The sequence below is a fragment of the Aspergillus ruber genome (genome assembly GCF_000600275.1).
Source record: "Aspergillus ruber CBS 135680 unplaced genomic scaffold scaffold00019, whole genome shotgun sequence".
NCBI classification, from domain to species: Eukaryota; Fungi; Ascomycota; class Eurotiomycetes; order Eurotiales; family Aspergillaceae; genus Aspergillus; species Aspergillus ruber.
In genome coordinates this window covers 14,509-35,254 of record NW_024467315.1, presented here as the reverse complement: position 1 = coordinate 35,254, position 20,746 = coordinate 14,509, and the positions used below count along the sequence as shown (strand labels likewise).

The window sequence follows — 20,746 nt, the reverse complement described above, 5'->3', positions numbered from 1 at the left end:
GTGGATCATATAAGAAGCAAAGCCGTCTGTCAGGATGTGACACGATTCCATCTTTTGCAGCATAGTGGATCTCATAGGATTTGCACAAGGATTAGTGAAACGCGCCTCGACTCGAAGCAATAAACACCCAAATCGTTCTGTCAACAAACAATAATCAGCATTTCAGACCATGCTGAATTCGATATTCTCTGGCAATACCAACAATAACGGCACTGTCACACCACATTCAATGCGTGAATCCCCCGACGCCGAAATGCGGCCCACAACCCACACTATCTTCAATGCTTCCAACAATACCCGCCGCCGTCGCATCGTGGTAGCCATGACAGGAGCCACCGGCGCGACCCTTGGCATCAAAGTTCTCATAGCCCTCCGCCGCCTCAATGTTGAAACCCACCTGGTCATGAGCAAATGGGCCGAAGCAACCATCAAATACGAAACAGACTACCATCCATCCAACGTCCGTGCCCTAGCCGACCACGTCCACAACATAAATGACATGGCTGCACCTATCTCCAGCGGCTCTTTCAAAACAGACGGAATGATCGTGGTGCCATGCAGCATGAAGACGCTGGCTGCAATTACCTCGGGCTTTTGTGACGACTTGATCTCTCGAACAGCAGACGTGATGCTTAAAGAACGGAGACGGCTGGTGCTTGTTACGCGCGAGACACCACTGAGCGACATCCATCTGAGAAATATGTTGACGGCAACGCAGAGTGGGGCTGTCATTTTCCCGCCTGTGCCGGCGTTCTATATCCGAGCTGCTGGGGTGGAAGACTTGGTTGACCAGAGCGTGGGGAGGATGTTAGATCTGTTTGACTTGGATACAGGGGAGTTCGAGCGGTGGAATGGGTGGGCGGAGTCATAGGTTTCTTTGTTTGTTCCGCTTGTGCATTTTCGATTATTGTATATTGCTTTTGCATAGATGGCGTTGGTTTGTTTGTCAATAGACTAGCGATGCATTTCAATAAATTGGGTATATTCTCCGTGTAACGTATCAGCAATATCGAGGACAAGGCCATGCGGGTGTCTCGGACGTACGCAGGCTCCTATCACATTTGCTCCGTGCTCTGCACGCAGTACTCAGAGTATCCTTGTTCTCCGGATGTGCATGATCCGAGGTTTTGTACGCAGTGTTTACCCAAATAGACAACTTGATTTACTTCAAGAAACGCAACTGTCAACCCTGTTTTCCTACATTGTGCTAATAACCGCGCCTATCATCTTTAACATACTTCCCCGCGGGGAGGAGAATGCGGGGATCTGATCTACTCCTTCCACATAGAAAAATGTACAGACAGACCTCGGTTCACGTGTATAACCTTCCCGTTACAGTAAGGATTCCAAATTAGGCTATAATATGACATCCTACGAGTCATCTTGGCGTTTGTTTTGTCCATATGACACATTCAGCCACTATGTCTTGGGTTGCAGGCAGGAAGACAGGAATGCAGGGACAAAGGCACATGGGTCGCGGTCGTGCCTGCCTATCAGGCAGTTCCCGAACAATTTCAATCTTGACTGGAGTATAAATGTGACATGTCCGCTCTCGGTATTAAATGAGACAAGTTCTATGTGCGCATCCGCACCACATCCGCAAAAATGCTTCGTTTTATTTCTATTCTGGCCCTGCTGCCAGCCGTCCTGGCAGTACCGGCTATTCTGGGCGCACCTACCGTTACTATTTCGTCTCCCCAGGCTACTATTACGGGTAAGGCTGGGCTAAAGGTTGAGTCGTTTAATGGGATTCCGTTTGCGCAGCCGCCGACTGGATCTCTACGACTGAGACCGCCGCAACCTATCGAGAGCGATCTGGGGGATGTCGATGCTACGGGTATTGCGCAGGCATGTCCGCAGTTCTTCTTTACGACGGATACATCTGAGTTCCCTGGGTCTGTCATCGGGGAGCTAGCAAACATCCCGCTTTTCCAAAAAATTACTAATGCTGGGGAGGATTGTCTCACATTGAATATTCGTCGTCCCGCGGGAACGACAGCAGAGGAAAAACTACCTGTGCTAGTATGGATTTTCGGTGGAGGGTTTGAGTTAGGATCGTCGACTATGTATGATGGGGCATCGCTTGTGCAGGACTCAATTGATCTGGATATGCCAATTGTTTTCGTCGCGATGAACTACCGTGTTGGCGGATTTGGGTTTATGCCTGGTGCCGAGATCCTTGCGGACGGCGCGGCAAACCTGGGCCTGCTTGACCAACGACTCGCGCTGGAATGGGTTGCTGATAATATTGCTGCGTTTGGAGGGGACCCGGATAAGGTGACGATCTGGGGTGAGTCGGCGGGATCGATCTCCGTGTTTGACCAGATGATGTTGTACGACGGGGATATCGAATACAATGGGTCGCCGTTGTTCCGGGGTGCCATTATGAACTCCGGGAGTGTGGTACCTGCAGATCCGGTGGATTGTGACAAGGGGCAGGATATATACGACACCGTTGTGGCGTACGCTGGGTGTAATACAGCCGAAGACACATTGGAGTGTCTGCGCGGGTTGGAATACACGGACTTTCTCAACGCTGCGAACTCGGTCCCTGGGATCCTGAGCTATCATTCCGTGTCACTGTCGTATCTGCCTCGTCCCGACGGTAAGGTTTTCACGCAGTCACCCGATTTCGCTGTGCAGTCAGGGAAATATGCTTCAGTACCGTTTATCGTCGGCGATCAAGAAGATGAAGGCACGGCATTCGCCCTCTTCCAATCCAACATAACCACAACAGACGATCTGATCGAATACTTCTCCAACCTTTTCTTCTTCCACGCCTCGCGCGACCAGCTACAAACACTCATCGACACCTACGAAGACATCGCTGAAAACGGCTCTCCTTTCCGCACCGGCATCTTCAACAACTGGTACCCGCAGTTTAAGCGTCTAGCCGCCATTCTCGGAGACCTGACCTTTACCATCACCCGCCGCATCTTCCTCAAATACGCCAAAGAGCTCAAGCCTGACGTCCCCACATGGTCCTACCTCGCCTCATACGACTACGGCACCCCGATCCTGGGTACGTTCCACGGCAGCGACATCCTCCAGGTATTCTATGGAATCTTGCCAAATTACGCGTCGAGGTCGATACACTCGTATTATTTCAGTTTCGTGCACGAGCTCGACCCGAATAAACGACGTGGGGAGGAGTTTCCAGAATGGCCGCAGTGGACAAACGAGGGAGTGGAGTTGATGCAGTTTTTCAAGGATAAGGGGGAGTTGTTGAATGATGATTTCCGGAATGAGACGTATGCGTTTTTGTTGGAGAATACGCAGACGTTCAGAATTTGATTGCTGTGTATATAGCAGCCTAGACGAATGTTAGTGGTTATTGTCCAGGTGTATATGGCACATGATAGCTCAGGTGATAGATCAGCTCACTCACCCATGTCATCTGCACGCCCTCTCTTTGATAATAGAAACTAAGTAGGCTTGCTCAGCTAGGACTATACTCAGGTGGCCGAGTGCATGTGGCTAAAAGCCTGGTGTTATGCTTAGGCAAGATTTGAACCATCACACCGCCTTATATTTAGAAAGCCAACGATTAGGCCCTGTCAACTTATGCCGGGTAATGATGAATGACTCGGGTTGGTATTTCGTATTTTAAGGAACGGCTGTGCTATGTTATGCTTAGGGCTTCCTGGGGCTTCTGTATTTGCGGTGGATATCCGTTGTGCAAGTGTATGGGGATATCGCTATCTAGTCGAAGGGAGTCCCTGCCCTATTTTCAAACGGGCCAAAGTAGTCAAACATTTCGCCCGCGCTCCATGGCATTATCCATACAACATCTTTAGATTCTATTCTACGCGGAATAGTGCATACATTATACAGTGAATAAATTGCACAAACGACAGCCAATTAGCAACCGCCGATCAATTGCATCATCCGAGCTGATATATTGCACTTCTCACGACGAATCCATTCCCCTCTCCTCAATATTCCAAGATTCACCATGAAATTCGCTAAATCCTTTCTTATAGCAGCAGCGAGCCTCTCCGTGCTCGCAGAAGCCAATGTACCTGACCTCCAAACCCCCCTCATTGACCCGGGCAACAAGACCGCCAAACAACCCAATATCCTCTTCATTATCTCCGACGACCAGGATCTGGCATTGGGGTCTACGGATTATACACCGTTGACGAAAAAGTATATTAAAGAGAAGGGGACCTTTTTTCGGAATCATTTTGTCACAACGGCGTTGTGTTGTCCGTCAAGAGTTAGTTTGTGGACGGGAAGACAGGCGCATAATACTAATGTGACGGATGTGCGACCGCCGTATGGTATGTCTCAATTGCTTATTAGCAAGTGGTTCGACTGCTAACTGGTATAGGCGGGTATCCGAAGTTCGTGGAGCGCGGATTCAATGATAACTTTCTTCCCGTTTGGCTGCAAGAAGCCGGGTACAACACATACTATACCGGGAAGTTGTTCAATGCGCATACGGTTTCTAATTACGACAAGCCCCATGTAGCTGGCTTTACCGGATCGGACTTTTTGCTTGATCCGTTTACTTATGACTATCTCAACTCTACCTACCAGCGGAACCACGATCCTCCGGTTAGTTACGAAGGTCGGCACACAACCGAAGTGATCACGGAAAAGGCATTAGGCCTGCTGGAAGATGCTCTTGAGGGAGAGAAGCCGTTCTTCCTGGCGGTCTCGCCAATTGCACCGCATACAAACGTGAATTCGTCGACGTTTGGCGGAGCGGCAATGACAGAGGCAATCCCGCTTGACAGGCATAAGGATCTATTTCCAGATGCCAAGGTGCCACGCACTGGAAGCTTCAACCCGGACGAGCCAAGTGGGGTCAGCTGGATTCGCGACCTGCCTCTGCAGGGCCAGTCGGTCATTGATTACAACGATCATTTCTATCGTCAACGCCTGCGTTCTCTACAGGGAGTGGACGAGCTGGTCGAGTCGCTGGTCACCCGTCTTGAAGAGAGTAACCAACTCGACAACACCTACATCATCTACACGTCCGACAACGGTTTCCATATCGGTCAGCACCGCCTGCCGCCGGGAAAGTCGACTGGGTTCGATGAGGACATCCGTGTTCCTTTCTTCATCCGCGGACCTGGTGTTCCAGAAGGAGTGGTGCAAGACGCAGTTACCACTCATATCGATCTAGCGCCGACGTTCTTCGACCTAGCTGGCATTCCATTGCGCAAGGACTTTGATGGAGCCCCGATGCCCGTTCACAATTCAATTGAAACTACGCATGAGCATGTCACTGTGGAATACTGGGGCAAGGCGTTTTTGGAGGGAGAGAAGGGCGGACTTGGTAGGTTTTTCCCGAGAAGCCAATGTTCAGTGCTTATAGAACTAGGTCCCGGCGGCCAATTCAACGTTTCCCATAACACCTACAAGTCCGTGCGGATTATCGGTGACGGATATGACCTGTACTACTCTGTTTTCTGCACTAATGAGCATGAATTATATGACTTGACGGTATGTGGTCTGGGATAAGTTGCATGTCCATTGCTAACTTCTCAGACTGACCCTTACGAAATGAACAATTTATATTCGGACGATCGCTCGCAACATATCCTCGGATACCCACTGGAGCATGTTGTGTCTCGACTCGACTCGCTCTTACTTGTTCTCAAATCATGCGAAGGTCGCAATTGCGTCAAACCATGGAGCGTCCTCCACCCCGACGGTTCTGTCCAGAACCTACGTGCCGCCCTCGAACCCCAATACAACACTCTCTATCAAGCAATACCAAACGTCGCCTTCGACCGATGCGAAAACGGCTACATCGTCGATGCGGAGGGACCACAAGCGGACTTGCTTTACCGCGATGGCTTGAGCTGGGAATCGTGGACCTAAAATCCACTAAATATTTAAGTATTGACACTAGAACAAACGCGGTTAGTTTGCATTGATCAAGCATTTCCTATCACAGTTTAGCGCGCTCCATAATGAAGCCGTGATTCGCTCGACTGGCCACTAACGCCGATTACGCCTTGCGTTCCCAGTTATTCGTAAGACCTCGGGATCTCTAGGGGGGGAAGTCCTGCGCTAAAGCTGCGTAAGCAGATCAGCTGTCGGGTCGGAGCGATAAGTTCACCTGGTCCGGTAGTTATAAGATTTGTGGGTGTCGCAAAGGACTTCGCTCCGTGTGTGAGATTGAGACGAGGGACATTGTGCGCTGCGCGCGACTATGGCATTCGAGTCGGACAGTGACCATGACAATGGCATCGCCGCGAGCGAAAAGAACGTTAACAATGAGGTCTCCGATGCGCCGAACGGGATTGTCAAGGACTGGGATGCAGAGGAGGGACCATTACGGCGGAAGTAAGATCACTCTACTCGATTTCTCGATCGCAATCGCAATCGGAATCTAACAATCCAGAATCGACTGCATCCTCCTTCCTATCCTCGGAATCGCGTTCTTCTCCCTCCAGCTTGATCGCATGAACATCAGCGCCGTCCTGACATCGACAATCACCGATGATCTAGGCATCACGACAAATCAGGTTAACGTTGGATCGCAATTGCTCTCAGCCGGAATCGTCGTGACGGAAATACCATCGAATATCGTCCTTCAATGGCTGGGTCCGCGGAGATGGTTATCGCTACAATTGTTCGCGTGGGGACTGGTCGCGACGTTCCAGGCGTTTGTGCAGTCGTACCCGGCGTATTTGGCCACGAGGTTGCTTTTGGGAATGCTGGAGGGTGGCTTTATACCTGGCGCGCTTTATTATATGTCAACGTGGTATAAACGCGACGAGACGAGTTTCCGGACCACGCTTTTCTTTTTCGGGCAAATGTTCGCTGGGGCTACTGCGAGTTTGATATCCGCTGGTTTGTTGACCCTTGATGGGAAGGGGGGGTTAGCGGGTTGGCGATGGGTGTGGTTGGGTATGTCCTTTTCCCCGAGCCATTGAACTTGGCTAACAACATCCAGTTGAAGGACTCATCACCATTTTCGCCGGTGTCATTTTCACCCTCCTCATTCCTCCCAAGGCCGGAGACGGCAAACCACTACTCAGCATGGGCCGCTGGACCTACTTCACCGAGCGCGAATCACAAATCATCCGTGACCGTGTCATCCTTGACGATCCGCTAAAAGCACAGGGCCATATCAAAATCACCGGCCGCGATATCTGGGATACAATGCGGAAACCAAACGTCATTCAGCATTTTATGGTCTCGCTCGTCGCCATGTCCGCGTACCAGGGTTTGACGCACTACACGCCTAGTATGATCAAATCGTTCGGTTTTGACAGCGTGGATGCGAATGCGCTAGCTTCGGTACCGGTGTATTGCAGTATGGTCTGGACATTGGTATTGGCGTATCTATCTGACTGGCTTGGCCATCGCGGTCCATTCGTGTTGCTAGCTATTACGTGGAATGTTATTGCATATCCGTGTTTGCGGATGACGCCGTGGGATTCGTCGCAGTGGCATAGATACGGCGTTATTTGTGTGGCTAATGTAGCCTACATCAGCATGCAGTGCGTTGCCCCACTTTGGCCTTAATCTAAGTTGAAGCTAATGAGACCAGCATCCTAAACGTCGGCTGGCTGTCTGTCTACTGCGAACGTCCTCAGGAACGGAGTGTCGCTATGGCGTATGTCCCTTACCTTCCCCATCCCAAATTCTAGCACCTGCTAATCTTACGAGTGAACAGTGTAATCGTCATGGCTGCCAATTGCGCTGGTATCTCCGGCTCCCAGATCTTCCGCACAAGCGACAAGCCGCGATATATCCATGGCTTAACGGCGATTTGTGCATTGGCAGGAGCGGCGTGGGTGCTTGCGGCGGCGTTGAATTTGCATTATTTTGTTAGGAGACGGAAGACGAGTTGATTTGGATGAGTTGTGTACAGGGATATAGTCCAATATATTTGATACCCGAGTCGCTTTTGAGCATAGGAATATAATAAACAAGGGCTTCCGTCGTTGCTTTCCCCGTTTGCTTTGACTGCTGAGTCCATTTGTGGTTCCATGTTACTATTCGTGCAGTGATCAGCGGTTTGATACTACCCAGTTGTGGTTCTGTGGTTGACAATCCTACCATGTCTGCATAAAGTAAGCAGCGCTTCCATTATGTGTCTGCTTTCTCTTCCAAATTAAAGTGTCTGTGGCTGGGAAGTTGGATACCAAACGGCTGTAAGTTCCTGTGCGCTCAGTGGCTTGGCAGAACTGACCTTGTCTGCGTCTTAAGGCAAGGTGCTGGCATATTTTAGGTTCAATGCGAGCAAGATATGTTGGAGTGACCTCCGATACCATTGCTGGTCTCCAGCAATACTAGAAACAACCGAGCACCGCCAGTCGAAGTTGGATCCAGAAAGCCCGCACTCAATATTAATCCTAGTCACGGGATGGATTAAAGACTTATATTCTCCTTTAACTAGAAGCATGGTATGATGCTTGAGTGTGCAAAAGCCAAAGAGATAACTAAAACTTGGGATGTAAGATGCTCACCAGACTGCTCAGTGTGAGCAGGAATAGACTATGAAATGGTGCGCGCTATTTCCCGAGACGCCCTTCGCATGGATAGAGTTCTCAAATTCCAGATAATGTTCCAGAGGCGAGGAGAGAAATGTGATTTAGAGATGTCTAAAATCCAACAGTAACCTAACTGCCTAATTGGAAATCACCAGGGTATTATGTCACGAAAGGAAACAAAGTAGAAGAGAGACCTAGGAACATTGCACAGGTAACTGTGCGACCGTGCCGCTGATCCCATCGATTTCTTCCTTCGTCAGGATTATGCCGAAAAACTCCTGTAATGCTTCAACCCTGTCCGCTTCTGTCCTCAGTTCTTTAACCACTTTGACATCTCCATGAACCCGCTTCTTCACCTCGCTCCCTGATAGCACGTACTGACCAACTATCGTCTGATGGTCATCGTCGAGGAGCATCTTCACACATACCAATTTTTGGGTGAACCAGCTCGAGTGATGTTGACTGGTAAAGAAGCTCATGATCTCGAAGTCCTGAGGGAGAAATTCTACCTCTGAGAAACAATATGCCGGTGACCAATCTACTTGAGGACGAGAACGGGTCTCGTAAACCCAGACTTTCTGGCGATCAGAGAGTTCACGGATGCTCATCCTGACCAACCTTGCCTCGGCCGGGTCTATCACTTGAACAGCTGTACCTTCCTCTAGCTTAAGGGGCTTTGTCATGCATTGAGTTCCGAATGCAACATCAACCTGTCATCGCCGTCAGTCATTCCCACCGTAACAAGGCCCCGTCCAAACATACCACATATTGCTCCAAGTGCCCCGCCCGTATCGTCACAATAAGAACCATATGTCCACTACAGACGAAATCGGTCAGATATAAGGATTGTTTTAGGTGCAGTGAACTCATACAAGCCAGCAAATGAATCTTTTGGGCCACTCCCACTAACTGCATGAGAGACACGAGCACCCGTCGCATACACATCAAAGTCAAGGGACATCAGGACATTGTAGAATAACCCTGTACTCTCCATGCAGTAGCCATCGAGCTTTCTTTGGATGAGTTTATGAAAAAGGGCATCCGGCTGCAGAGAGAGGGTACGGTGCTGTGAATAATGAAGCGCCGTGTTTCCAAATGGAATCGTACCAAGGTGCTTCCTCTGGAGTTCCGACAAGACAGTCAGGGAATTCTCTTGCATGTCACATTCTAGCTGGTCTAGCTTCCCTGCTCTCCCGCAAGCCCTATTTGCAGCGTAGCCAATATGCTCTAGATATTCTTCAAGCTTCGCTCTGTTGTATATGATAGACGACATGGTCGTGATAGCAAAAATGCGCAGATCAATTGATTATTCCAAGAACTTAAAGGATATGCCAATATAAACCCTTGAAAGACAAGGAAGGGAGACCGCAATAAGTATCAATGGAGCGACGGTCTGGATGACTCCTAAGCACAGTTTAGCTTAGTCCGATGCCGAAGGTTAGTTGGTTAATAACTAAGTTAGTCAACCCCTGTTAGCTTAGTCACCAGAGATTGTTACACGGTTACGGAACATTATGCGGTCCGAGGACTTACTCTCTTGGAATCTGAAACGGGGAAGCTTCGGGGCAGCGATGCCGATTCTCCGGATAACTGTACGAGGCCTATATGACAGCCGAGAACGAAAACGACAGTATTGCGCAGTAGAGAATGTACGTAGTACTGATTCTGTTGTGAAGTGCTTGCTAAGAACTAACTAAAAGCTTCATCGCCGTACGATAAAACCTCTCCGGAGCTCACTAGATCGGCTCGATATTCATCCGGTCTTCATCAGAATCCAAAAGTCGCAGGAAATTGTCGGAATCACAGCTTAGTCAGGGTCGAAAGTACGTATCGAGCGTATAAGGTTGAGGTCTCTGATTCTTGCAAAAGAGTGCTATCTAGGATCCTATATAAGATCGTTGACTACCTTATAGAGTATACTAAGTTATCGTGCGGTTTCCAAAGCAGTAATAATGGCAGAGTAAATAAGCTGCTTGCGCCATATGATATCAGCGAGGCATTAATCAGGCATCAGTTGGTATTGTTTGGTAAGGAACCAACCTCTATATTCCGAGAGAAATACCGAGGTCATGATCTTATACGCGTATTCTTCGTAAATTCTAAGAAGCAGTTTTTATGGAGTAAAGGGAATACAAGTCACTACCTAAGAAAACAAAAACTCAAACCTCAAATAGAAATCAGCCTGAAACAGGCAAACTATCTGTATATTGATTACATCACAATGACACATGGTTATACAACTATATATATTGTTTATATAGCTCATTCAACCAGATTCTTTTTGTTTAACACTGCATGTTGAAGGAGAAAGCACTTACAATTTCAACAAATTTGATCTTTCTAGATAGACAATATGGTGCATGGTTCACAAGCTCCGTGAGTTCAAAGCCCTTTTCCTATTCACTGGTATTCGTTATGTTCCTTCTCAATAACTGGACCCAACCACTGACCAATCTTCTACAGAGATCATGATGGGAACACAAACAACAGCAATTGTCAAAATTGCAAAGGTAAGCCTACAAGTTTGCGATTGGGGTTAACATTTGACAATGCTAAAAGTCACTTCATCACTTCACAGGATGCAACAATGTATGCTTCTACACCATATGACTCCAGTGAAAAACACTCACAAGTAACTCCAGTGCTCCAATTGTAATGACTGTACCAACTGTTCATTTTGCAGTAACTGCATCAATTGCGAAAACTCTAAGCAATGCGCGAACATGACCAATTGTACAAATTGCCACAATTGCTCCAATATGATAAACTGTACCAATTGCAAGAATTGCTCTAACTTGAAGGTAATTGCGTGTTATGGAATATGGTGGACAACAGTGACTGACTTATTTTGAAAAAACAGAACCGGGACGGTGCTGTCAATGAGTCTGGGTAGACAAGATTAGGGCAAGGGATTAAGTTTCAAACGTGTTGGGAAGGCTACTGTCTATTTCCTAGCCTCTTTTATTAGCTAACAGCCGTATAAACGAGGTAAGTGAATAAACCACATACTCATGAGACAATTGCATTATAGAGCCCTGTGGAGACGAATAGTCGAGCCTAGTACCTAGCACTTTTATATCATATTGTATATAGTGGCTTGATCTAAATCGTGCAGAAGACTAGCGGGGGACAGGGGATCTCTCTCGCGGAGTAATTTCCTGTGTTCAGCTACCGCACAAGGAAATATGTCGCACAGACAGTCAATTTTTCATACCCTGTCCATAATCACGAAAGATACGGTAGGCATATTCCGGCTCAACCCTCTGTAATCATTATCTATGGGCCATGGCCAGATTCCGATTGACCAACTGTTCGAGTGAAATACCAGCATTATCTGCCATATCTGACAATACACTCCATCCGTTTTTATTACCCGTTTGTCACGGGTAGAAGGGATCCCGCTCTGCGTGGGACCAGAAAGCTTCCAGGAACAATTATCCGACGAGAGAGACGGGTTCCACTGTGAAAGATTACCGACACTACACTTGTGTAGTAGGGCAACATTAGAACACGAATGGATGTACGTCTGTTGCATTATCCGGTGACTTTGCAAAATGTGCGTAACCCGAAAGATTCCTTACAGAGCCCGGTGCAATCGAGGGACCAGCTCGTCTCGTACATGAAGTGGTGCCGGCCGTTGCAGAGCTAGCACTGGTCGTAGCAAAGGTGAATTTCCCTCCCAAAAAGTAAGCAGAAGGAAGGGAAGATGCGTCTTAGTAGCAGGTAGAGGGGACAAAGGCCTTTTTACAGGGACCCCATGTGTCACATGTGCCTCCGTAGTTGAATTAAGTGGGGATATCGCCGACTGGCGCTACGCAGTATCATCCGTTGAGCTGGAGATTCTGGAAGTCGCCGATAATCTCGGGGCTGAGGAAGTAGAAGTTAGAAAGGGAGATGCCATATTTGGATGTGAGTGAGCTGCACTCATCTTCGTGCCGACTCGATGGTATTTTCGGCAGTGAGTGTTGGTTCTATTCATAATATTGATGGGCTAGGGGGCCTTTCGGTTGGAGTTAAGCCTACTGGATTGGTATCGCTCATGGATGTGTTGGCCAGGTAGGAGGGAGTTCTGTTTGTGTTAGAAGACAGCTATTCCAGGATTATTAGCTTACCCAATGCAAATTTGTGTTCCTGTGTAGTCATTCAGGTTGGAACAAAATATTGATATCCAGATATTCCGATTGGAGCTCAGTACTGTGACCCTGATGGTGTGCTTTGAGATAATCTCATAGCAGTTATCATTACCTTGAAAAGTGTATATTTCACAAGTCGTGGGAAGGCAGACATTCGATCCCGGGAAGGAAAGTTGATACAGCCGACATCCAGAGAGTTCCAATAGAGAAAACCAAAAGTTATATACACTCTGTGCAAGAGAAATCGAAGTCCAATTATCATCATCCCAGATAGTATACGAGTCAGGGTAGTCTGTGCCCACTGTAGGAGTTGATGAGACCGTTGTAGTGGGTGCTGCAGAAGACCCATTCAAAGCATACGCGGTGGGGATTGTAGAAGTATATCCTGTCTTGTCATAGCTAGAGATCGACGACGAAAACTCCTCTGCAAAGCCTGGGGAGGATCTGAAAGGTGAGCCTAGTTGAATGTGATTGTCCCAAACATGCGGTCCGAGCCCTCTGTAGATGTGGGAATATCTGTTTCTTCATCCATTCCTAGAACAGGATATTACAGGATTCATTTGATGTTCTGATGAATGTCAGTTGTGGTATATGATATCACCTGCTAGATGGACTCACGCATTCTCTCTGCACGTAGTGTGGTACGGTATAAGAATACTTGTCATCCTTGTCCAGAACCAGCTGAGTCTCTGTTCTCACAGAAGAGATACTTGACACGTCCCATATTCGCATTTCAATAACGCAATACACACCATGAGCCTGTAACATTTACCAGTAGAAGACCATAATCTACATAATAGGTCAGAAAGCCATGTTCCATCCACAGATGAGCATACTGAGAAACCATCTACGACAGAAATCGCCTCCATGTCCTATATACTTCTTCTAGTCACCCTGTACGCAGGATTTACAATCCTCGCTTGGACAGTTGTCGGTGTCCTCAAAATTCGACCGACAGGCACTAGCCACTACGGCATCTGGAACAGCAAAAGCCACTACGACTTTGGCGGGAGATATACAACCAATGAGGACTGATATCTAGCTGCACGTATAATTCAGTCAATTACCAGTGTCTTAATCATCCCATAACCTCAGCGGTATGTTCCGGTGTAGCCATCATCTGTTTACAACAGTCGTCGCAGGCCAGCCTTCGCCAGTCAATGACAATTGCGGACCAGGGCTGGGCCTCGCCTGAGACATATTACCAGCTTGTTGCTACGAAGACAAGCTGGAAACACTATGAAGCCGGTTCTTGCTGCTTGTAACCCTATTGAGTATCCTCGGGGATTGATTGCCCCGCTTCAGCAGATCTTCCTAACTTCCACCACAATCAAGACTCCGACGTCGCCGCATAAAATTTCAGGCCTCTTTGAAATGGCCGACAAGTTTAGCGGGGAAAGTTTCAGCCCAAAAGGTCGTGATCGCGGTGGTACAATTGTGGGGACCCGGAAACTAATCGAGGCCACCTTAGCTAGACAAAGCAATTACTACTATAACACAGAAATAACAGCACGGCAGCATGTAATAAATCATCATGGAGATACAGAGAGGGGAGCCAACGTCCTAAGATGGGGTCGTCGCTAAATGAAATTTTACAGTGCAGAACCCATTTCTGGTGTCAATTCCGCCGGGGTTCACCACGGGCCTGTTGCAGAAGTTTCTTCCGCGGATTAACTCAACTTCTTGCTAGGAGAAGATTGACACAGCACAGTGGCCAGTTAATTGTGACCACAATGGGGCATATCAGGTTCAATGGTCTAACACCACTCACGTGGGTTACCCCACAAGTAGACATTGTTATTTGCATTATCAGTGAAATCTAGGGTTATTTGACTGTCCATTATAGACAAGCATTACACGTCTTACAATCTAGCAGTCTCCTTGACCTCCGCCACAAGCATACTCCCCATCTCCGAATCCACCCTTCCAAACATCTCAATAACACCCCTTTTCAAGTCATCCGAAACTCCCTCCAAACTCCCCGCAACATTCGAAACCCACAGCCTTCGTTCCGCATCATCGAATACCCTCCTCCACAACTCTCTCGGTTGTAAATAGTCATCCTCAGTATCCGGAATCTCATTCAATCCCAGAGAGGCTCCCCCTCGAAGCCACTCATTATGTCTCACCGCTTGTGCAGTCGATACAGACTCCCTCCTAATGCCATGGGGCATGGATCCGTTGCGAACGTAACTCGGCGCTACCCCGTAGTTGGAAGTTATTGTGGCCGCGCCGTCACGTTGGTAGGGAGCGTTCACTGGAGCAATTGGTTTGTTGGGGGGTAGATGCTGGTAGTTTGCGCCGAGGCGGTATCTTTGGGCGTCTGGGTATGCGAACATGCGTGCTTGGAGCACTGCATGGTGTTAGATGGCCTTCCACTACTTCAGAGTAGCCAATACTTACTCGGATCTGGGGAGGAGGTTATGCCAGGAACCATGTTGGACGGTGAAAAGGCTGCTTGTTCGATTTCCGCAAAGTAGTTGGTCGGCTATTATTTATTAATATCGGCTCAAATGGGTCAAAGAGGCAAGGATCAATCAAATCAGGAAAGAGACTTACATTCTTATTCAACGTCATCTTCCCAACAGGAATCAACGGAAAGTCTTTATGGCGCCAAATCTTGGTAATATCAAACATCGCCAACCCATGTCTCTCAGCCTGCTCCGGGTCCATAACCTGGATATACAAACCCCACGATGGATAATCCCCTCGGGAAATTCCATGAAACAGCTCCTGTGTATGGAAATCCGGATTCACACCGGCAAGGCGCGTGGCCTCATTGGAGGACACATTGTCTACTCCCTGTAGCGGACGGAGGTGGAACTTGCAGTACTTGAAGGACCCGTCGGGGGCAACTAGTTTGAAAGTATGCACACCAAAGCCTGTGATGCGGCGAACTGACGCTGGGATGCCACGAGATCCAAAGAGGTGAACTAGAGCATGGACGCTTTCTGGGTTGTGGACGTGGAAATCCCAAAACTGATGTTATCTTTTAGCTGAATGAAAATGAGAATGAAAATGAAAATGAAAAACTGAGACCAGTGCTTACCATGTTTCCATCGGGAGTATTAGACTGCGGATGCTTTTTGTGACTGCGGTTTACCGAAGGAAACTTGACAGGATCGCGGACGAAGAAGACAGGCTGTTAAAGTCATCGTCAGATTCTTTCCCATGAAAGGAATTCCGTTTCCCAGCATACCACATGGTTTCCCACAATGTCATGATTGCCTTCCTCAGTATAAAACTTGACAGAGAACCCCCGGATATCTCGAACAGTATCTGGGCTTCCTTTTTCACCTCCAGTTGTACTGATCCGGCATAGAACCGGTGTCTTCTTTCCAATGCCCTGAAGGAATTTGGCCCCGGTCAAGTGGGAAATATCATTAGTGACTTCGAATTCACCCCAAGCACCGGCTGCTTTGGCATGGACGACTCTACATAGGTTAATCGAGGGAGTTTATTAGACTAAGTTCCAAGTCATGAAATTACCTTTCTGGAATCCGTTCACGATTGAAATGGGCTAAAGTCTCGAGTAGTAGCGTATCTTGGAGTGGAACCAGACCACCTCCCCCAAAGGTTGGGAGGGTTGTGCTGACTGCAGGGTCTGAAAGGGGCTGTCCTGAGAAAGGGAAGGGCAAGGTTAGTGATAGATGTGCTAGCAGTAGGATATTCCCTTACCCTCGCCCAAGGTAAAGGTAGGAGCGGGCTTCATGGCTTTGATGATTGCTGCGGCTAAGTTTAAATGATAAAACCTGAAGTACTGAAAGGATAGGGATCATAAATATTTCTCACTTTATCCTAGATATACGTTATTTATATATAGATTTCTTGTCTCCTCATATCGATACTCAGATATGTCAGCCCTCAAAAGCCATTATCTTTTCGACATGTGCCGGTGTCCCGATACTACAACCATTTGTATTAGAAAACATTCTTCTCTAAGCGGCGTACCAGTGGTTCCTCCAAGAAGGTTGAGATGTCAGGATGAATTCGGACATACATGCCGGTATCGCGTAACCACTCTTGATGATATCAAATACGTATGCGGAGAACAATCTTCTCCCGCTTGGGTATTCCCCTCATCTATGATTATTCATTATCATTCCGTGAGGGGAATAGCATTTTGGAAGCATGGAAGACTACTCACTCGTTCATTTTGTGGGTGCATTAGGGAAGAGCAAACACCCATACATAGCACGAAGATCCACAATTTTTTAAAAAGAATTCCTCTCACGATACACGCCGTAGATTATAAATGCAGCCATTCTGAAAAAGGGAATACTAATTGACCTCTCAGCGAGGGACAAATTGCACTCCGAGCTAATTCCGATTGTTTACCGTACCGACGTTCTAGCTCGGGATTTTCGCGGAGTGTTCGAGGTTTGTTCTTTTTGTGGGGCGATCTCGCCTGTCATGGAACTTAGTAGTATGAGTAAGACTGTCATTATTCCATTGGATGTATGGAACAGTAACTCAACGGTGAGGAGAGAATGAAATGCGCACGGAAATCGGCTACCTCCTCACAAGCAGCAAGCATAGATGGAAATGGACTCTATACGACTGTTCATACCATTGGAAAAAAGAAGTATTTATATAAATCAAGGGACTTCTCGAGGACAACACTACATCCATCATTCAGTTTCATCATACTAGATATCCGAATTCTTCTCTCGGTACAATGACTACCACTGCAAATAATTCCCATTTTGACTTTATCATTGCCGGCGGCGGCACTGCTGGAAACGCCGTTGCTGGCCGTTTGGCTGAAAATCCCAACGTCCGCGTCCTAGTCATCGAGGCCGGCACTGCAAACCCGCACCAAATCGAAGACATCACCACCCCATCCAAGTCCTTTGGAATCCGAGGCAGCAAGTATGACTGGGCCTATAAGAGCACCATGATCAAGCGAGATGACTACGAACGCACCGAGAAACCAAACACCCGCGGCAAGATTCTAGGTGGTAGCTCCTGTGCTAACTACTTCACCTGGATCCCTGGATCCAAAGCCACCTTTGATGACTGGGCTGAGTTTGGTGGCGATGAATGGATCTGGGACAATTGCGTCGATTATCTCCGGAAATGTGCGACCTATCACGATGATGAGAAACTGTACCCGTCCGACCTCGACAAGATCGGGACTGGTGGTCCTGTTCAGATTGCCCATGCGGAGCTTGTCCCGGAGCTTCAACCTTTCCGTGAAGCACTGACAAGTGCCTGGGTGTCGAAGGGTGAGCCTCTCTCAGAGGATATTTATTCGGGTGAGATGCATGGCCTCACTCACTGTGTGGATACGATTTATAAAGGAGAGCGCCAGGGTAGCTTCCTCTATCTGCAAAACAGGCCGAACGTTACCATTCTTTCATCCTGCAATACCAGGCGCTTATTGATCGATGGCGCGAGCAATACATGTGTAGGTGTCTCTGTTGTCAATCCATCAACCGGCACCGAACACGACTTCTATGCAGACCGGGAAGTTATCGTTTCCCAGGGCGTTTTTGAGACTCCAAAGTTGCTTTTGCTTAGCGGCATCGGCCCCGCAGCAGAATTGGCCCAACACGGAATCAAGACTGTCTTTGACTCTCCGCATGTTGGTAAGCACTTGCTTGACCATCCTATCGTCCCTTTTGCCCTACGATTGAAAGATGGCTACACGCTTGACGACCACCTTTTGCGAGCGGGCCCTTCCAACGAAGCCGCAGTTGCCGCCTACCGACGAGACAAGACCGGCCCAGCAGCATCCGGCCTTTTGGAACTCGTGGGCTTCCCCCGAATTGATGAGCGTCTGAACAAATATCCGACCTACCGCGAAGCCAAAGCAGCAAATAATGGCCTTGATCCCTTTGGACCAGGTGGCCAACCGCATTTCGAGTTGGACTTTGTGGGCATGTTCAGCACTGCGTTCCAGTGGCACTACCCTGTGCCGAAGGAGGGTAGCTACATGACGGTCATTGTGGACCTTCTGCGTCCCGTGTCTGAAGGAGGCGAGGTCACGCTCAACAGCGCGGATCCGCTTGTAGACCCCAACATCAATTTGAACTTTTTTGCCAACGACTTGGATATCTTGGCTATGCGCGAGGGTATCCGATGGACCTATGATGTTCTTCTAAATGGCCAGGGATTCAAGGACATTGTCGTCGGGGAGTATCCCTGGGAGATGCCTATCCATTCCGACGAGGCTATGAACAAAGCTGTTTTGGAGCGGAGTCAGACTGGGTTCCGTAAGTATCTAACAATCTACTATTCATCCGCTGCGGATACTAATTATGTTTCAGACCCTTGTGGCACAGCACGTCTGTCGAAGAGCGCTCACCAAGGTGTTGTTGATTCCAAGCTCCGTGTTCACGGTGTCAGGAATCTTCGCGTCATTGATGCTTCTGTTATGCCCGTCATTCCTGACTGCCGTATTCAAAACTCAGTGTACATGATTGGCGAAAAGGTAAGATCAGACCCATTTCTTTTCAAGGTATGGCACGACTAACGAACGAACGAAATCTAGGGTGCCGACATTATCAAGGCTCAGCACAAAGACTTGTATGAGATGAAGGGTATTCCATACTTTATTCCAAGCAAGCTGTGAGAAGGTCAAGAAGGCTGTTAAATGTGGGATGGTTACGCAATTGGACTTTCTGGTCTCTATTTTTTTCTTATATATAGGTTAGGCTTTGCGTAATACAAGAGACCGCCTCGAGGCATACGACAAAAACTTCTTCCCATACTAACCTCATACAGCTACATATAGAATGGTTCAAAGTTATTATCTCCGAGTCTTCTCAATCCACTCAAAATTGTCGTCCATATATTTACTGGCCCGCAAATCGCCAGATCGCGCATGCATCAGATTTCTCTGCACGTGCAGCCCATCCAAAAAGACTTCCTACGCTTCCTCTGGCTTCGTCGGAGGTAACCCCTAGATAGGTGCATGTTTTCAAATGCTTGCCGACCCAGCGACCCCCAGTATATCTAGCGGTTGTCCGGGTAGGGAGGACATGGCTAGTGCCAATTACGTGGGAGATGTAAGCCCTTGTGTACCTCAAAAAATGGGCCTGAGTAAGGACTTGTCTCCATATGATACACGTCTTTTTGCCCAGGAACAGAACCCCAAAATTCGTCATTCGTTTCAGTGCATCCCGCGGGCTCTTAGAAAAACTTGCACATGCTCGCTCGCATACTCATTTCCAAAGCCCCCACCTAATCCATGCTGTTCACAGTGATGACTTCTCCGAAGGCACCCCGTGAAGTCTTTGCCATCGCCGCCGTTGACAGGCCTGTGATTGTCAGAAGCTGCTCCGCGATCTTTCCTCGGTAAAAACACCGAAAATTGGTGAACTTCAAGCAGCTTTCGGCTCGATTGGCTCTTAACAGATTGATTATCGGGTTGGGATTTCGGCGAGGATATCTTCTCGTCATGGCAGATCAATAACCCTCAAGTTTATTCTTGTCTAATTACGTTGTACAGCATTAGAATCAAGATGCAGGGCCCATACCAGTTCAGATCTAGTGACGAATGTGTCCCTTTTACATACGATATGGAAACTGTGCCGACATCAGATTGAGAGGACAGGCACCCATAGACACCGCTGCGTTTACTTCGACTTGTCTATGCTACATCAAACTACAGATACCAAAATCCAATTCACACCACCACAAGCATGGAGGGTGAGCCATCATCCAACATCGCGCGCAGCACCGCGCAATCTCAATTCTTTGAAACCCCTCCATCTAATGGCATGCCACAGCAGCTGATCATTGGCTGTCTTTTTATAGCTTCAAAACACCGACTTATCTTGGCATCTGCACATAGCCACAATCAAATCTTCCCTTGACAAGTGATCAGTGATAGTGTTGGTAACATCGGATTCAGATTCGGATTCGGATTTATCATACCAGTCCCAGCGTGTTTTATTCCATGGCTATGCGGGAACTGTTCCGCCGCCTGTAAGCAGTCGGGAGTCGGTCGTCCCGGTGGTAGAACCTGCCCGTCGCGGATGGGGTTTCGACAAAGAGGGCCAATGGAGTCGATCTCGACTAGGAGCGATTGGGAATTCACTGACTCTGCTAGGACATAAAGCGCCATACGGACATACTCGGTTTCATCAAGCCGCATCGACACCGCACATCGCCCACGGCGGATTCGATCGTCCGCTCGACACG

At 48.1% G+C, this 20,746-nt stretch overlaps 7 protein-coding genes across 7 annotated transcripts; 5 read left to right on the top strand and 2 right to left on the bottom strand.

Moving 5' to 3' along the window:
- Positions 1-169: 169 nt before the first annotated feature.
- Positions 170-871, top strand: EURHEDRAFT_459069 (UbiX family flavin prenyltransferase; the record flags this gene model as incomplete). Its single annotated transcript, XM_040784549.1, has 1 exon — positions 170-871. One exon carries the CDS (start codon positions 170-172, stop codon positions 869-871), a length of 702 nt encoding a protein of 233 aa, XP_040637465.1.
- A 728-nt stretch (positions 872-1,599) lies between these two features.
- On the top strand, positions 1,600-3,380 carry EURHEDRAFT_413766 (putative extracellular lipase). The gene has a single exon (XM_040782246.1). It carries the CDS (start codon positions 1,606-1,608, stop codon positions 3,292-3,294), a length of 1,689 nt encoding a protein of 562 aa, XP_040637464.1. The 5' UTR covers positions 1,600-1,605; the 3' UTR covers positions 3,295-3,380.
- Positions 3,381-3,955: 575 nt separating this feature from the next.
- EURHEDRAFT_459227 (sulfatase family protein) lies at positions 3,956-5,835 on the top strand (the record flags this gene model as incomplete). The annotated part of the gene is made up of 4 exons (XM_040784564.1): positions 3,956-4,283; positions 4,334-5,287; positions 5,333-5,454; positions 5,500-5,835. The coding sequence occupies 4 exons, from the start codon at positions 3,956-3,958 to the stop codon at positions 5,833-5,835; spliced, it is 1,740 nt and encodes a 579-aa protein (XP_040637463.1).
- Positions 5,836-5,994: 159 nt separating this feature from the next.
- Positions 5,995-7,941, top strand: EURHEDRAFT_413764 (MFS transporter). Its single transcript, XM_040782245.1, has 5 exons — positions 5,995-6,303; positions 6,362-6,870; positions 6,917-7,466; positions 7,517-7,582; positions 7,643-7,941. The coding sequence occupies exons 1-5, from the start codon at positions 6,170-6,172 to the stop codon at positions 7,818-7,820; spliced, it is 1,437 nt and encodes a 478-aa protein (XP_040637462.1). The 5' UTR covers positions 5,995-6,169; the 3' UTR covers positions 7,821-7,941.
- A 555-nt stretch (positions 7,942-8,496) lies between these two features.
- Positions 8,497-10,130, bottom strand: EURHEDRAFT_413762 (arylamine N-acetyltransferase family protein). Its single transcript, XM_040782244.1, has 4 exons — positions 9,996-10,130; positions 9,335-9,915; positions 9,225-9,279; positions 8,497-9,172 (listed from the first exon to the last, which is right to left on the bottom strand). Exons 2-4 carry the CDS (start codon positions 9,733-9,735, stop codon positions 8,657-8,659), a joined length of 972 nt encoding a protein of 323 aa, XP_040637461.1. The 5' UTR covers positions 9,736-9,915; positions 9,996-10,130; the 3' UTR covers positions 8,497-8,656.
- Positions 10,131-14,414: 4,284 nt separating this feature from the next.
- EURHEDRAFT_481565 (catalase) lies at positions 14,415-16,797 on the bottom strand. The gene is made up of 7 exons (XM_040785510.1): positions 16,274-16,797; positions 16,085-16,214; positions 15,795-16,029; positions 15,645-15,737; positions 15,155-15,574; positions 14,999-15,083; positions 14,415-14,948 (listed from the first exon to the last, which is right to left on the bottom strand). Exons 1-7 carry the CDS (start codon positions 16,305-16,307, stop codon positions 14,458-14,460), a joined length of 1,488 nt encoding a protein of 495 aa, XP_040637460.1. The 5' UTR covers positions 16,308-16,797; the 3' UTR covers positions 14,415-14,457.
- A 476-nt stretch (positions 16,798-17,273) lies between these two features.
- On the top strand, positions 17,274-19,172 carry EURHEDRAFT_378764 (GMC family oxidoreductase; the record flags this gene model as incomplete). Its single annotated transcript, XM_040779102.1, has 3 exons — positions 17,274-18,813; positions 18,868-19,031; positions 19,092-19,172. 3 exons carry the CDS (start codon positions 17,274-17,276, stop codon positions 19,170-19,172), a joined length of 1,785 nt encoding a protein of 594 aa, XP_040637459.1.
- Between the last annotated feature and the right edge of the window lie 1,574 nt (positions 19,173-20,746).